This window comes from Lactuca serriola, chromosome 9, assembly GCF_051521515.1.
Source record: "Lactuca serriola cultivar US96UC23 chromosome 9, Lser_US96UC23_V15, whole genome shotgun sequence".
Lineage (NCBI taxonomy): Eukaryota > Viridiplantae > Streptophyta > Magnoliopsida > Asterales > Asteraceae > Lactuca > Lactuca serriola.
The window spans coordinates 45,070,970-45,088,240 of record NC_136416.1 but is presented as its reverse complement, the minus strand read 5'-3'; the positions used below and the strand labels follow the sequence as shown (position 1 = coordinate 45,088,240).

The following is a 17,271-nucleotide window of genomic DNA, read 5'->3' as shown; positions in this document are numbered from 1 at the left end:
TAACAGAACGAACATACTATATGAGAAACAGAACGAACATATTAAGTTGCTATAGCATGGAACTACTACAGGATCTAATTATACCAATGAATCACGAACTCATTGTTCTAAACAAAAGGTGATAGTTAAATTGGGTATACATGATCATATAACTTTAATGTGAATTACACGACGTAGCAACTGGTTTGCTAAAAAGTCCCGTTTGGTTCCCTTAATCTCTTGACAGGGAGAGCGTATAGTAGGGGTACTAGCCTTCACATTATGACCTTTATAAAACATACATGTTTTAAGGTAATCAGTACGTCAGGATGTCAGTTTAAAAGACAACTGTGTACTTACACTTTCCCATTACTTTCATATTATGACAGTACCACTTGAAAGTTAATGCAAACTATTTTCGAGTTAAGATAGTTATAAACTAGGGAAAACTTACATTTTTACAAACGACAACACAGAACAGTCGAGTCTAGTACATTCAGTAGAAAGGGACCATAATGCTAACCTTATGATTCCTTACTGTATAAATCAAGGGATATATATTAATAGGATCCGATAGGTAATAGGATGTGTGCTTTTCGCTTCATTTCCTGCTCCTTGTTTGGCTGTGGGCTTAAAGCGGATCCACCCAGCCTATTATCCATATAATCTTAGTTATATATATGTTCCGTATACATTAATTCATCATAAGGGGTACCAGGTACGGGTCAGGTCATAGGACACAAAGTCAATGCACGGTTTTCTAGTACAAAACATACTTTTCAAATAGAACATTTGGTGTACAAAACTAGAAACTTACCAGTAAAGGGTTTAATCCATTTTATTAAACCAGTATAAACTTAAAGGACCTTAGGTGATTAACTCTATAATACTTTAGTTTATACATCATGGTTATATATCATTAATACCCAACAGGTAGTTGGATGTGTGTTTTTCGCCTTGCTTCATGTTCCTTGTTTGGTTGTGGACTTAGGGCAGATTCATACAATTAACTATCTATTCGAGATTAGATTATATATAGTCAGTATAAACTAAGTGATTATAGAAGTAATCACTGTGGTCACCATTTTATTATAAGAAATAAGGGTTTTCTTAAAGAATATTTTTATTAAATATAAAGGAACTATTACAATTAACTCCATGAGTAACAAGTGAATACGCCAGGGTTATATACCACAATTATCTAACAAACAATGGGATGTGTGCTTTCCGCCTTACTTCATGTTCCTTGTTTAGTTGTGGGCTTAGGGAAGATACGCACAATCGATTGTTTGTTTACTCTGAGTTTTATATAACTTGTATCCATTTAGTACTCATAGAAAGGATTGTTGAATCATTTTTACATATCTTTCATCAAAATAGGAAATATAGGATTTTCTAGAGGAATAGGCGAACTTTTCTAAACAGAACTTACAACTTACTACATTTTTCAACTACATTTTACTACAACTTTCTACAACATACTTACATAACTAAAATCTTATGAAATCACCAGCTTAATTGGTGATCAACTCTTTCAAAATAACCTGTATTCTCAGGAGACTAGTAGACAGGTACTCGCACTGGGAATTCAGAAGATGGAGCATAATAGCTTCAAGTCTTGTTTTGTTATTTGCTTATGTATTCTATGTTTTGTGAACACATACTTTGTAAACACTTTCTTTCTAATGAAATGGTTGTTCATTACTTTGCTTACTATGATGCATGTCTTGTGATACTAAACACAACGTCCTCCACCCCCGAACGTTTCCACTATTCCGATTTTGGGGTGTGACAGATTCCACCATCATCTGAAAGGTTGTATGCTTGACACTTCATTTTCAACACCATCACGTTCCTTGTCATCAGAGTCTTCACCTTCTTCTTACATACATCATTTAGAAAATGGAAGAAATTTTTTTGCTGTTACCATATCATTAATGACACTCATTAATTATGTAACAGAAATTGTATTAACCATTTACATAATCACAAACATATATTATGATTAATGATCTTATTTTCATATTTACCAGCACACGGGGTATGTTCCCATAGACGGACTCAACTGTTCCCACCAATCTCCTTTGATCAATTATCAAAATTGAAAAACTTGTAAGGTTAAAACATATTAGGTAGTAATTCCCATCAACAATGGGGAAGAAAACCTACAACATTTTAATCAAAATATAACATTTAATAACAAAAACAAATAAATGTAATATTAAAATTTTAATAAAAATATTTTTATTACCAAATCCACATTTTTTAGCTCAGAATCAGTTGTAAGATCTTCAATTGATGAGGAGACCATAACTTCAAACTCCTTGTATCTTACATCTCCGTTCACCCTTTCATCATACATTGATTCACGTTGGACATTACATTTAAACAACACAATAAGTAACATAAATTTTTTTAAAAACTATTATTATATTTTATAAAATAAACCATACCAGTGTGCCTGTTGTAAAAAAAAGTCTAGAATATGGCGACTCTGCCTTACTCTTCCAATTTGTTTAGTAGAACACTCCAACAGTCTATTACATTTGAATGAATATTCACTTTTGCTGCAATAGTTCTGGCATATTCTATATGCATTCCAAACCCTTCTTTTGATTCCCATACGAGCTCCCTGCATTTGTCACGGTTGTATACATCATATATTTTACACAACATTAATCATAAAAAAACAAATAAAAAAGTATTCAACTACACCTTTTATCCATTCCTAATCCAATAATAGCTTGTGCAACCAGAATTTCTTTTTGCTCAATTGAATCTTTCAAGTTCACAACTCTTTTTACAAAAGGTGACTTCAATGTAGGTCCATGCTTCATTTCTCTTTTTTCTCTCATTTTAATCCCTACTACAGCTTCAACATTTCTCTTTGTCCTTTTAGGACGATCCTGTTCAACAATTGCATCATCATTACCTTCATTCCCTTTCGAAGTTTTCATCTCATCTGCACATTCATTCAGTCTAGCTTCAAACGATGGACAATCATTATTAAACATCATACTCTTTTTAGAGTTGTTTCTTTCTATTTCATCAGCTTGCTTTATCCAACCAGGTGTTAATATACAAGGAGAATAAAAACTAGAATTCCCATTGTACATTACAACTCCAATTCCTATATTCTGTTGATGTGAACCACCCTGATGCTCAAACAGAACCTTATCATTGCACATACCAGTTGGCTTCACAATTGTTGGGGACATTCCTTCCATTCCCTGATTTGAAGCATCCACATTCGAATCAGAATAAACTTTTGGTCCACTAAGTAAATCCTTCCCCATCTTGTTGGTCAAATTGGTAATCATTAGGTTCATATCCTCGGCTGATTTTTCTCCTTCTGTTGCATTCACACTCGTACCATCAAACCCCATTCTATCTTTATTCCCATCAACAATTAAAGCTTTTAGTGTTGTCCCGTTAAATATGTCAACAACCTTCTTAATCACTGCCTTCATCTTATCATTATTCGGATGCATTTCCATACTCATCAAACTACTTTCCTCTACAACTTTTTTCTGCTCAACCAACCTTCCTACCATACTTTCAATAATCCCACAACTCTCCTACAATAAAAATCAATGAAATGTTACTTGAACACTCTAATATTTTTTAGTACTATACAATTAACAATCACTAACATAAAATAAATACTATTACTATTATATTTATTATAAAATCTATTTACCTTAACTGATCTATCTTTTGAATGATCTTGATTCATCATCTCATTATAAAACACACCATCTACATTTCCCTTAAACTTAGATTTCCAAATACACCCATGCTTACTTCATATTCTTCTAAAACTCTTAGGTGCTCTGCATCAATTTATGTGATGAAGGGCCTAAGCCTTTGCAAATTTACATCTTCACAGATCACTCTGTATGCATACGCCATCTGCACAATTATATTCAATAATTTTTTCATTAAAATTAAATTTTAATGATAATATAATTTAACAGATTAAATTAATGTTGAATATCATACCATTAGAAACGCATCAGGTCCTGTGAAGTAGCAATTTTTGTCGTTTGGCCTCCATTTATTCTTGCTTTTTTCTAAACAGTTTACTATGTACTCACACCAGTTAACCCTTGACACATCTTTGCATTGAATTAACTTCTCAATAAAATTAATTCTACAAGACCCCATTGTCTCTGTTTCAACAAAAGTGTTAATGAATAACGTCAAAAAATTCAGCTGAAACATCTCATCCACAACATTTGTTTTCCTTATATTTTTCAAATAGTTCTCATTATAATAATTTCCCTTCCCATATTGTCCTTTCCAAGCTTCAAGCAAATGAACATTCTCATCACATTCATCCAGTGTGTTAAAATCCAAACCCTTATTCGGAAGTCCAAACATAGCTTCCACTGTCTCGTTTGTTATGGCCACTTCACCACTTTTAACCCTTATGGAGAAAGAACTTGTTGAGAAGCTATCTACAACAAAATATGCTAGCTTTCCAGGTAGTGTATCAATCTTCATTCCCAGAAAAGATCCAAAGCCCATATTGCGTACCATTTCTCTCTGATTTTTTGACAAACTTTTAATGGCTAGATACAATGAATTCGGAGACATACGAGTACTCAACCTTTGAAATTCAGTTCCTACCTTCCATTCTTTACATTTTTCTTGAGATCCAATTACTTTTTTTCCCTTTCACCTTAACCTTTTTATCCTTAACACTCTTGTCAACCCTTTTCCTTTTCATTCTTTCCAGAATCCATCTTATTTTTCCTCTCAACAAAATCATCATCACTTGTGTCATTCTTATATGACTTTCCATTGTTTGTCTTTTTGGGTAATTCTAGTTTTCGTCCCCTACTAGCTACCCCTTTCTTCCATGCATTCATCATAGAATTCTTTTCTTCAACTACATGTACGCTAGATGACCATGTACATTGTTATGAAAATAATCATTCTTACATTTTACAAAATTTATGAACAGATTTATCCATGAATTATTTTAATCATAACAGAATAAACATTAACTTACTCATATATTCAGAAATGAATATACATTCATAACAAATTAATCAACACAATTTGTATACACCCAATTTATCCATGAATTCATGTAATCATAACACACTAGACAATCACTTAATTATTCTTACATTTTACAAATTTTATGAACAAATTTATCCATGAATTATTGTAATCATAACAGAATAAACATTAACTTACTCACATATTCAAAAATGAATACATATTCATGACAAATTAATCAATACAATTTGTATACACCCAATTTATCCATGAATTCATGTAATCATAACACACTATACAATCACTTACTCACATATTCACAAATGAATACAGATTCATTACAAATTTCTCATTCACTTCCACATTCATTAAGTCACCAGAAAAAACAACAAATATCATATTCACCACTACTCCTGCACCCATTCATACACACATAAACATTGCTTAACTTATTAATTTACAATATCAAACTATGGCCCTAGAAGTAATACCATACGCTTCTACATTGATTTAATGTTGAATTTTTTTGCATGATTACACACATTCGACCATGAATACACATTCATTAAAGCATCAACATAACTCCGCAAATTGAGTATTACCATCATTAAACAACACATATTACTAAATCCTACATAACAATTACATAAACGCATCTATATTATTACAATTTTTATTTTCCAATACAGAGGTATGCACCTAACAGGAATACAGATTTCAATCTTAATCATGTAACATAATTTATAAATTTGAAGCAATTTAGAGTTAACGTATACCATTTAAGGTTTTATGTACTCTTTTTTTCAAACTTAAATCACACTAACGTTCACAGTTTAATCAAACACTCTATCACATACTCTTGATTCACATTAAAATATGCATTCAAACAAAACAGAACCTTAGCTCATATCACAAAACAACAAAATAAAATTTCCAGAAAAGTAAACCTACTTTCACAACACAAAATACATTCAGTACCAACTACTTGTTACACAAAAAAACTTCTAATTTACCGACAAATTAACAACCAAAACATCCTAATTCCTCAGAAAACCCTAAAACAAAAACCCTAATTCCGATCGTAGATCAAAAACTAAAAAATTAATCTTTATCTTACCTGATTCAATGTACAAGACTTCTTCTTCTTTAAGATCTATAGCATTGTTAGCCGTATTAGTAAAATTTGATTGAAAACCCGCTTCCATTATTCTTGGACTTTTTCTCAAGCTCTGTGCTCTCGTCCACCTCATATCACTTGAGTTTTATAAGATAAAACGATTAACCTAATATCTTGACAGTTTTTTTTGAAGATTTTGTGAAGATCGATTCACCCAAATGGAATCGATTTGGGTAGATTTTTCCGCAAGGATTTATCGGGAACAGTTGGCAATTTGATAGTATTACCTTTTTTATGAATATAGGATGTTACATATATCTCATTAACGAGCTACAAAACCATTGTTGAATATTACCTTTTATTAACAAAACACGTTAGAATACATATAAATTAGGAATACTTAATCTTGACCCTTAAATACAACAAATCTAATGGCTAAAATTAGTCATAATGTTGTCACATAAAAAAGTGTTCTCAATTTAACCTAACCATATATATATATATATATATATATATATATATATATATATATATATATATATATATTAATGGCTATATAGCCGTTTGAATCAAAAAAAGAAAAGAAAAAATAAAAAAAACAACGGACCAATGAGGCGAGGAGTGAGAACGCGACATCCCCACCCCCACCCCTTTCTCGCGCTTCACATCCCGCGCCCACGGTACGGTGTTCCCGCATGCGGGAAATGTCCCGTAACCCTCCCCGCATCTCCATTCCGTCCGGCCTTACCATAAAACAAACTTTTATTTTTCATGTTTAAGAGATGATATTTGGTTTATTGCAGTTGCTGATGGAGTAGAAAATGCATTTGTGGGTATGAAAAATAAGAAAAAAAAACGAGTAAGTTTTTAACTCATATTTTTTATGTTAGCCACTTAGTCTACATTTGTATACCTGATTTACATATCAACTTATGTCTTTAAAAGGGACGGTATAACCCAAATGCAAAAAAAAAATGTTTCCCATAAATTGTTGATTCATGTTTTCATAGGTGGGAAGCGATTTGACAAACGATGGAAGTGTGCTTACAGGTGCATAATTTCTCTTAAACATTTTTTTATGTTGTATAAATGATGTTTAAAAATATAGAAAAATGTTAAGATAAAAACAAATGGAAGAAAATTTTTAAACAGTTAAGGCTCACTTTACATTCTCTATTAATTTGTTCTTTCTGTATTAAATGAAAAAGAAACACATATACACCTTACAAGATTAAATAATGTCTCCATAAAGTTAAACAGAAACAACACCCTTGTATGTTGTACACTAGGCGAGTGCCTGCACGTTGCGCAGAAACACCTATATAGTTGAATTATTTACAAATATATGTTTTTTTAAAATATAACAATAATGTTGTTGCTAAATTTGATATAATAATTCATATACTAAATTAATATAATATATTGATTATTTTGAATCATATGATAATATATACATTTATTATAACTGCATTATCTCAATCGTTTGAATGACTTATACCCGCGAATTACACATAAATAAAATTAAATATAATATATGGTTTAATGTTATTTATAGTTGTTGTTATTGTTCATAAAGCTTTTAAATTTTATTTGCTTAATGTTTTAATGTCTATCATTATAATTATGTAAAACATCAAACATTGTTTTTGGATTTTAAAGGTAACAATATAATCATTTATATATAATTATTTTAACTATTTTTATTATAAGTTATTTTAAGCTACTAATTTGAAAACTTTTAATGATTATAAAAATATCTTTAGGAAATATTTTAGTTAAATTGAGATTACAATTTAGTTTTTGCATTTATCACTTTTAAATATTTATAAAATATTTTTTGGTTTTTTTTAAGTGGAACTGAAATTTATATTTAAGTTGACACTGTAATGTTATATTTAAATTAACAATTTAAGTATTTTGTGTAAACTATTCAAAAGTTGTAGTTTTAAACTGATAATGGTTTAGATACAACACCATTTTAAATCTAATGAATTAAATATAATATGTTAAAAGTGAAAGACATAACTTTATAAGTAGAAGTAAATATATTATTTTAAAATTGAAATTTAGTTTATTTATGAATTTACTTTAGGTTTGACATTTATTTAACCTTAACCAATTTATAATCATTATTAGAAAAACACTACAATTTATCACTTTTAACTATTTATAAAATATTTTTTGGGTTGTTTAAGGTAAACTAAAATTTATATTTAAGTTGACCCTGTAATGTTATATTTAAATTAATAACTTAACCGTTTTATACAAATTGTTCTAAAATTGTTTTTTTTTTTAATTATAATCGTTTACATCGAACAATATATTAAAACTAATAAATTAAGTATAATATGCTACAAGTTAAAAACATAACTTTATAAGTAGAAGTAAATATATTATTTGAATAATGAAATTTAGTTTATATATGATTACACTTTAGGTTTGATATTTATTTAAACTTATTAACCAACTTATAATTATTATTATAAAGAAATTGAAAAGTCATGAGAGTTTCAAATGAATTTGGTGAAAGAAAAAATACATGGAAGTTTCAAATGCATGAGGTTTAAAGAAAAATGTTAGCTTTATAAGATATATAGATATAAATATAAATATAGATATAGATATAGATATAGATAGGGCATGGTGGTGAGGATGAAGAAGATGCAAACAACTCGCGACCAATGTTTTGAAAACCGGACCGGACGTCGAACCGGTCCCAAAAACCGGATATATATATATATATATATATATATATATATATACACACACACACACACACACGTGTGTGTGTTACAATTTAATAAAACAACACATTTTAAGTTTTGTGTTCTAATAATTTATATGATTCTTTCTTAAATGTTTGTTATAAAGATAATAGAAAAATAAAAAGAAAAAAGAAAAAACTACGTGTAGAGAGGAATAAAGAGAATCCATTATAATTGTTTTATCTTTATTTAGTTTGCTCCACGTCCCACATGGCCAAAAAAACTGAACTGGGAGCTTTTAGAGTTCTATATAATAGAGTCGGGTACTAAGAATGCTCGAAAACAAAGAGTGGACTTCTCTAATAAAAATGGGACCCTCCCTTTGGTTTTCGCTCGGTACAAATTTTATATATATTTTTCTAAAACCATCGGTTTTTTCCTGTTCGATCACACTGGTTTTAACTGGTTTTTGGTTTAGCCATCGGTTTTTTCCTGTTTGGTTTACAAGTGGTTTTAAGGCCTTAAAAAACCGGTATCAAAGCCGGTTCTTGGTTAAATCGGTTCAACCGGCCGGTCCGGTCCCGTTTTCAAAACAGTGCTCGCGACAAAAATATCCATGGGAAGGAACCGACCAGGATTATTTATATGAGGTGTATAATATATTCGTTAAACTGTGTATATATGTAGCTTTTAAGTAGAGTTTTTCATATTTTGCGAGAGAACAACTCTGAACTCGCTAGAGATAGACGAAGGATTGTGATAAGACACCCACAAGTTCTTCGAGAAGGCACAGAAAAGACAGTATCTGTTAACTTTATGGATTTATGTCGAACGTATGCATGTCTTCATTTTTAGTATTTTTCTTTACATTTACTATTTTAGTATACAATACTGGACAAACTTTGTAAGACTATTCTTGGATGATTACTGTGACAATGACAGTCTCACCAAATTTCACTTTTTGTTTGGTGGGACAGTTGTTATCGGTTCAATCTCATTCCAATACATGCTAAATTCAATGCTACATTTTTTGTTCAGTTCGATTATGTCCAGTCATGTGTAACAAATAGGGTCTTACGGTTCATTTTATTTATTTCCCAGAATGCATAGACAGCTGGATCATGTGATGACTTTCCTTCTAGCTGAAATGGGAACAAGTGGTTCCCTTACCGGTTAACAAAGATTGGTAGTGATATGCAATAAGTAACTCTTGCTCTTTGTTATAAATTATTTCCATTCCAAACATATTATCAATGTCATTATAAATATTATTATAAACGTTATAATGATTGTGATTGCAGACAAATATGTGATATGCAATGGCTGCAGAAGCCCGGATACAATTCTTTCAAAGGAGAATCGTCTCTTCTTCTTAAGATGTGAACAGGTAACTAATTAAATAAGTAAATAACAACTAAAAAACAATAGAAAAACACATTTTTTATTTTATTTGTTAATTGATAATTATATTGTTTGAATTTGGTTTACAGTGTGGTTCTGGGAGGTCAGTCACCCCATCAAGACTGGTTTTGTTGCACGAGTTGGCCGTAGGAAAGCTGGCTCTTAGTTCAAGTAAACATCTCGACAATAAAAATGTAACAAATAACGGATTTATAAAATCTCTAATATATATATTTTTAAAAGTATTATTTCATTTCATTAATTTGATAATGGATTTTTTGGGAGTGTTTTGACTTTTGACTTATATATGGTTGTATCATAAAATAGAGAAAGAAGCCTACATATTCATTCATCTTGCTTCTTGCTATGAATTATACTCATGGAAGCTTTACGCAAGCAAAGAAATTTACCAGAAAATCAAAGTGTAAGAGAAGAATATCTATCTCTTTTTGGATTGAAAACCAAGGAACCAATTTGAGTTTTCTACTTTGATAAACTGAGCTTGGAAAGCACAGAAGCAGCTTGATCACCACCCAACAAGAAATAGGGATGCCTGAGTGCATCAGAAGCTGATAAACGACCTCTACGCAATGACCCTCTTTCAGAGATAAGCTTCGTAACCAAATCCCACCCTCTTCCATTATCAAGATCAAGAACACTTATATCAGGTCTAGTTCGTGTCTTTTCCCTCCACAATTTCAAATCATAATTCACAGCTTTCAATTCAAGGTTGAAGTTCTTCAATCCTGCACTAGACCTCAAACTTGGTATCGCCATTTGCATCAACACAATCCCCGCAGAGTACATATCAAACAAATCCGGACTGTTTAGCTGCAACACAACGAACCCTAAATTTCATTCATAAAAGCTTCAGAAAGATCAAATGTTTGAATTGATAATCACAGACCTGCCATAGAATTGGGGAAAGAAGAGCTGCGACTGGTTCTGGAGGTGGCGATGGTGTTTCTTCTGGTAAAACGTAGAGCTCTGGTGGGCAGTAATCTGGATCTAGAAGACCTCGATTGGGTACATAGTTTTTCCCGATTCTTAAATCTGTTGCTGCGCCAAAATCTATAAGTTTGATTTGTCCCTTTTTGGTTACGACTAAATTCGCTGGTTTTACATCGCGATGAACAATCCCAGTGTCGTGTATTTTCTTCAATGATGAAATTATCTGCCTCATTATCTGTTTGATTATCAATGCGTTTCGTTCTATGGATTCAAGTCCTTGTAAGACGCGACCAAACATGAGCGATTCCAGATTTAGAGGGAAAATTCGATCTTTCATGTAATCAGCAAGGTCTCGATCTCCCTGTTTCATTAATTTAATTCCAATGAACTTAAATCGTCGCAGCATGAATTGAAGCTATCTGAATTCGGAATTGGGATTTACCTCAAATTTCCATACGAGCCATTTCTCTCCTTTTGTGAACTGTGAAGAAGTTTTGTCTGAAACAAAGCTCCCGAGAAACTCTGCGCATGTCTCCGGAGCTGCTCTTGATAATCTGTAGTTAAACCATTCTTCAAATTCGCCACATTCTATAGCACCTGCGACTCCGATTTTTACCTGATGAATTACACAGAATCGAATTTGAATCAAAATTTGTAGGAAAAAAGTGATGAATTCCTTCGATAAAAACGTCGGAATTGTCACCTGTTTTAGGATGACTTTTTCTTTAAACCTTTCATCCTTTTCGAGCTGCCTCCTCTTACTCCCACTGCTCCTGACCCTTTCTTCTACGGTGAAATTCTTAGGAACCACGACGCCGGAATAAACAACGCCAAACGACCCTTCTCCCAATTTATCTCCGATCAAGAAATCGGAACGCTTCAAGTTCCTTCTGCCAGACAAACTATCAAACACCTTCTGTGCAGGAGCTAGAAGATACGTATCGATGGCGCCAAACAGAACACCAGGCCTAGCAGTTAAGTAAATCCAAACCAAACCAGCGAAAACCAAAACACCCCATTTTTCATTCTCAGGTAGATCCTCGGTAGCTCTCTGAAATTCAGCATACCCGGATTTGAAGATCGGGAACTGGTCTAAATGAAGTGTGGTTTCTAATAAATCATCGGAGATCTCATTGAAAGATGCGTTGAGCTTTAATGGGTTTCTCTTGAAATGAGTTGTGAAGGGGAAAATGGTGTTGGGTAATGTGGGTTTGGAAGGGGAGAAGCAAATGAAGTTGGAATAGAGTTTAAGGTTTGTTGAAGAAAGCATGGTAGCAGAAGCCATGGTTGGATTGTTTTCTTGAAAGGTTTATTGGGTGATTTTGTAATTCGTAGCGTCAGCAAAAGGATGAACTTTTGCCGCGTGGCTAACTGATGGTTTATCCTTTTAGCCAGGAGATGTGTGGAGACCGAGTAAACACCACTTGTTGCTCTTGCCTTCGGTCATTTTTCAAATCAAAAGCATCATCCCCTTTCTTAGAAAAAAAAAAAAAAGGTTTATTGCTTATTCTTACAATAAGTTAATTTGAATGTTTGAATAAAATCCAGCTTATTAAACTAAATAAATTAATTTTAATAAGCTTCCATCCCCATTCTTATTGCTTATTGCTTATTCCCACCACAAATAAGCTATAAGAAATTAGCTAAAAAACTAATCCAAACACCCCCTTAGGTCAGCCGAAAAAAAAAATCACCCTTTATCGTCTGACAAAACTAGTTATTTCTGTAAGTTACAATTTTAACAAATACTTCAGTAGAATTATGTGTTTTAAGTATTGTTTACCAAAGGGCTTCTGCCAAAAGACTTATTTGGTGATGTTTTTTCTTTGAAGTCGAGAGTTCAAATCTCATCTGAAACATAAATAGAATTAGGAGTATATAAGTTTGTCAATAAAAAAAATGAAAAAACTTCTAACCAAATGATATAAGATGTTGTCATTCTAAAAAAAATATTTATGCGAATATAAAATAAATTTGAATCGAAAAACATCAATAAAAAATTAATAATTAATAGTTATTATTAGTGTATCTTAAATCACCGTGACATAGTTCATTATTATGTATCTTATGTTTCAATATATGGAGTCTCTTATTTCTATAATGACTATTTTGAATAGTTAATACGAGACTTCATATATATCTTACAATTTATATATATATATATATATATATATATATATATATATATATATATATATATATATATATTAAAAAAAGACCATCCTTAGAAACAGTAAAGTTCCGCATAGGTGCGACTCAAACTCCTTATGGGAATTCATGATGGCATTGGTAGAGACTGTTGAGTCGAGGGTTTGGATCTTGAGTTGCAGGATCATGTGGATAATCAGTATGTGACGCAAAGGAGTCTAGGCCAGGTAGTCTCGATATTGATCTCTTAGGAATCTGGTGGTTGGACCAGGTGCGCGAGACTGGTAGTCTTGGGGAATGGCTTAAGGGTATTTACTTATTGGTCAAAAAGGCCGAAGGGGTAGGTCAGCACCCTGATATGCTAGGCGAGGTACCAGTTGAAAGGACCGAAGGGGTAGGCCAGCACCTTGATATGCTAGACAATTTACCGGTTGAAAGAGACCGAAGGGGTAGGCCAGCACCCTGATATGTTAGACAGTTACCGGTTGAAAGAGACCAAAGGGGTAGTCCAGTACCCGAATATGTTAGACAGTATGTTTATTGTATGGTATGTGGTATGATGAGGGAACTCACTAAGCTTCCTGCTTACGATATTCAGTTTTGGTTTCAGGTACTTCTTTTGCAAAAGGGAAGGAGCCGGCATGATCGCAACGCATCACACTATGTTTTCCGCATATGAAATCTTTGGGATTACACTCTGATATTGTTTTATTATAACATGTTTTGATTATTGACATTTTGGTTTTGACATGGGATGTTATTATGAATGTTTCTATACCGTTGGTTTTATAATAACTTAATTAAAAATGAAATTTTTGGCCTTAAATTATGGGATGTTACAGCAATCCCCTTTGGTCTATTTCAATCGGATGTCAGGTCTATTTCACACCTACCACTACCACATAATATCATAACAAAAGAATCACGGAGTCATCAGGCAAATACATGCATAACTGACAGTTGTTACGAAGACAATCATCATACTATAACATAAACTAGTGGGTCGACATTGGTGCCTTCGACCCACGGATACAGTGAAAGTAGGGGTGTGTATGGGGCGGTTTGGTTCGGTTATTGATTAAAGCCGAACCATAACCATTATGATTTGGTTAATGCATTTTGGTAACCATTGGGTATGGTTAATATTGGTTATGGTTAATGGTTTTTTATCTGTTAACAATTTTGGTTAATGGTTAATATTGGTTAACCATAATGTTCAAAATAATATAAATGGCGAAAGTATATTGGCATAAAAACTGAAAATAGAATACCAAAAAGTCCTTGACGTCAATGTTTGTAACCTAACTTATAGTAATAGAATAAAATGTGTACCTTTAATACTTAGAGTGAGATAACACATAGTCACATTCAAAATAAAAAACAGTCAACAAAAATATAAAACATTAAAAAAGATTGACATTAATAAGTGCATATATTGATAATTGATATTAATATTAAAATAAAGTCTAACAATCATACACTTTCAATGCGATTAAATCAAAAACTATCAAATAAAAGAGCCAAACATCCATATTATGTGTTATCTGGATAAGAAAAAGTCAACCACCCATATATTCAATGTGATTAAGTTAGCGGTTCGGTTAAACTATAAAACCATAACCGAACCGTTAGTTATCGGTTAACAAAAATTAGAAACCGAACCAACGGTTTTTAAAATGGTTCGGTTATTATGGTTCGGTTATATCGGTTAATTTGGTTTTGGTTCGGTTTTTTTGTTATTATGCTCACCCCTAAGTGAAAGAAACTCACCTCAGACTGAAGGTATCAAATCACACTGTAACATCTCAAAAATCAACGCTTAGTGAGTTCCCCCAAGGTACCACCACACTATACGCATCTCACATACAAACAAGCATGTCGAGTCCAATCAGTCATCGGACTGGAATACCCACGAGTCCATAGCCATCGGGTTGGATTACCTCTAGCTCAATCAGTCATCGGAATGGAATGTCAATACACAACAGGTCCACTCAGTCATCGAACTGGAATACCAATATACAACGGGTTCACTCAGTCATCAGACTGGAATACCCCCGGTCTGTTGACTCACACACACATAGCACTAAAGTCTCAACCTAACACAATATGTCGACATATAATAAATAACAAACATATTCAATAGACAAATAATCATGCAGACAGAAATCATAGGTAGTCCTACAGATCTACCAGTCTATGCATATCAACAACTATCATACAATCATATAGACCTACCCCATACTCAATATATCATCAAACAAGGTATAACAGGATAACAATCCAATTGGTCTCGCCTTGGTGCCTTTGACTCACAAGTACAGTGAGGAAACTCACCTTACAGTCCGACGAAAAGTTGAACGATAAACTGTTCCAAATACCATCTCTACATGTCACCTATTCAAGATATAGAGACCAATGCTCAACTATAGCTCAAAATACCCAAAATACTCTTAAGTCAAACTTGGTCAACCTTGGTCAAAGTGTAGCATTCGGATTTCCAAGTATCATATTTCAATTATTTATTTTGAGTTTAGAAGAGGGACTCGACGAGTTGATGCTTAAGCTCGTCGAGTAGGATCGCGACTGCTGACTGGATTTAATGAATGGACTCGACGAGTCCGTGCTGTGGATAGAAACCCTAAATCTTTGGGCCTGTGACCTATTTAAGGGTCCTTATAGCCCTCAGTTGCGGCTACCATTCCAGAGAAAAGAACCCTAGTGAGCTTGAGCGTATAGTGTGAGAGGAGGAGCCATCTTGAGCCTTGTTGGTGTGATTTTGCAAAGAAGGGAGTTCCAACAAGAGGGGACAGAGGAGGTTGATATTATGGGGCATTGAAGCATAAAGCTTCACTTTAAGGTAACAAATCGACCCTTTCCTTCTGTATGGTGTAGATTACATGAATCTAGGGTTTCTTGACCCTTTTTCTTTAGTGGAATATGGAGCATATGAAGTCCCAATGTGGAATAGGATTTAGATCTGGAGGTCCAGAGAGTCCCAATCTTCCAGCTTTATATTGTTCCATTGGAGTTGTGAACCTAGGTTGCCATTTTAGGAGCCATTTCATCAAATAGAGCCATATAAGTGTTGCATGAGCATAAAGATTGGACCTTTACGTGATTATTGGGTCATTTGAGTGTTGCCATGGAGGAAACTCGCCGAGTCCATAAGAGTACTCGACGAGTCGAGTCAGGTTGCCCCGCGATTCGTGACCAGTGGTAACCTGTCGAGTGAAAGGTTGACTCGACGAGTCGAGTGAGGCCTTAGGAGGATTCAGAGGACACGCATGGACTCGCCGAGTCACCCAAGTGCACTCGATGAGTCTGGTCAAAGTTGGACCGTTGACGGGAGTTGACCTCAGTTGACCATTAGGGTTTTGGTCAAACTGATTCAAGAGAGGTTAGGGAGGGGTAGAATGGTCTTCTACTCATTATTTAGAGATGAGAACATAAGAGGGTATTGATTAGAGATGTTATTATTTTGATAGGAGGAGGCTAGGTCGGGATATTGAGCACGAGAGTTTATTCGACTTCATACGAGGTGAGTCTTCTCACTATACATTATCTAGAGTGGTATCTATGTGCATGCAGATCGGAGGGTCTTATGTGTATGTGTATGTTTGAGATTATGTGCATTGGGATACATGTATGTTATGTGATATATAGATCGGACTGGAGGGTCCTGCTGAGACACATCGACCAGATGGTCATACCAAGTTATAGCCTCGAGTGACGTATGTGTTGTATGTGGTATTTTGGGGAACTAACTAAGCATTTATGCTTACCGTGTTATGTAATATACATTTCAGGTACCAGCGAGGATCGCGGGAAGGCGCCGACATGATCTGTACACACTTATGGAGATTTATGTATTTTGAGATTCTGGGATTGGTTTATCGAGATAACATGTGATACATTGAGTTTTGAGATTATTTTATGAATTATATTATGTTTTAAAAAATG

General features: G+C 33.4%; 1 protein-coding gene and 1 pseudogene across 1 annotated transcript; one reads left to right on the top strand and one right to left on the bottom strand.

The window, feature by feature from the left end:
- Positions 1 to 6,810: 6,810 nt before the first annotated feature.
- LOC145075645 (uncharacterized) lies at positions 6,811 to 10,378 on the top strand (annotated as a pseudogene).
- A 158-nt stretch (positions 10,379 to 10,536) lies between these two features.
- Positions 10,537 to 12,529, bottom strand: STN8 (Protein kinase superfamily protein). Its single transcript, XM_079019161.1, has 4 exons — positions 11,867 to 12,529; positions 11,606 to 11,779; positions 11,120 to 11,524; positions 10,537 to 11,043 (listed from the first exon to the last, which is right to left on the bottom strand). The coding sequence occupies exons 1-4, from the start codon at positions 12,446 to 12,448 to the stop codon at positions 10,696 to 10,698; spliced, it is 1,509 nt and encodes a 502-aa protein (XP_078875287.1). The 5' UTR covers positions 12,449 to 12,529; the 3' UTR covers positions 10,537 to 10,695.
- Between the last annotated feature and the right edge of the window lie 4,742 nt (positions 12,530 to 17,271).

What these genes read in the sequence shown, in the direction of transcription:
- STN8 (XM_079019161.1), bottom strand. Translation starts at nt 12,448, where the DNA reads ATGGCTTCTGCTACCATGCTTTCTTCAACAAACCTTAAACTCTATTCC. An exon ending in AAAAAGTCATCCTAAAACAG is followed by an intron (nt 11,780 to 11,866) that starts GTGACAATTCCG and finishes GTAATTCATCAG; the next exon opens with GTAAAAATCGGAGTCGCAGG. An exon ending in TTTCCCCAATTCTATGGCAG is followed by an intron (nt 11,044 to 11,119) that starts GTCTGTGATTAT and finishes GTTGTGTTGCAG; the next exon opens with CTAAACAGTCCGGATTTGTT.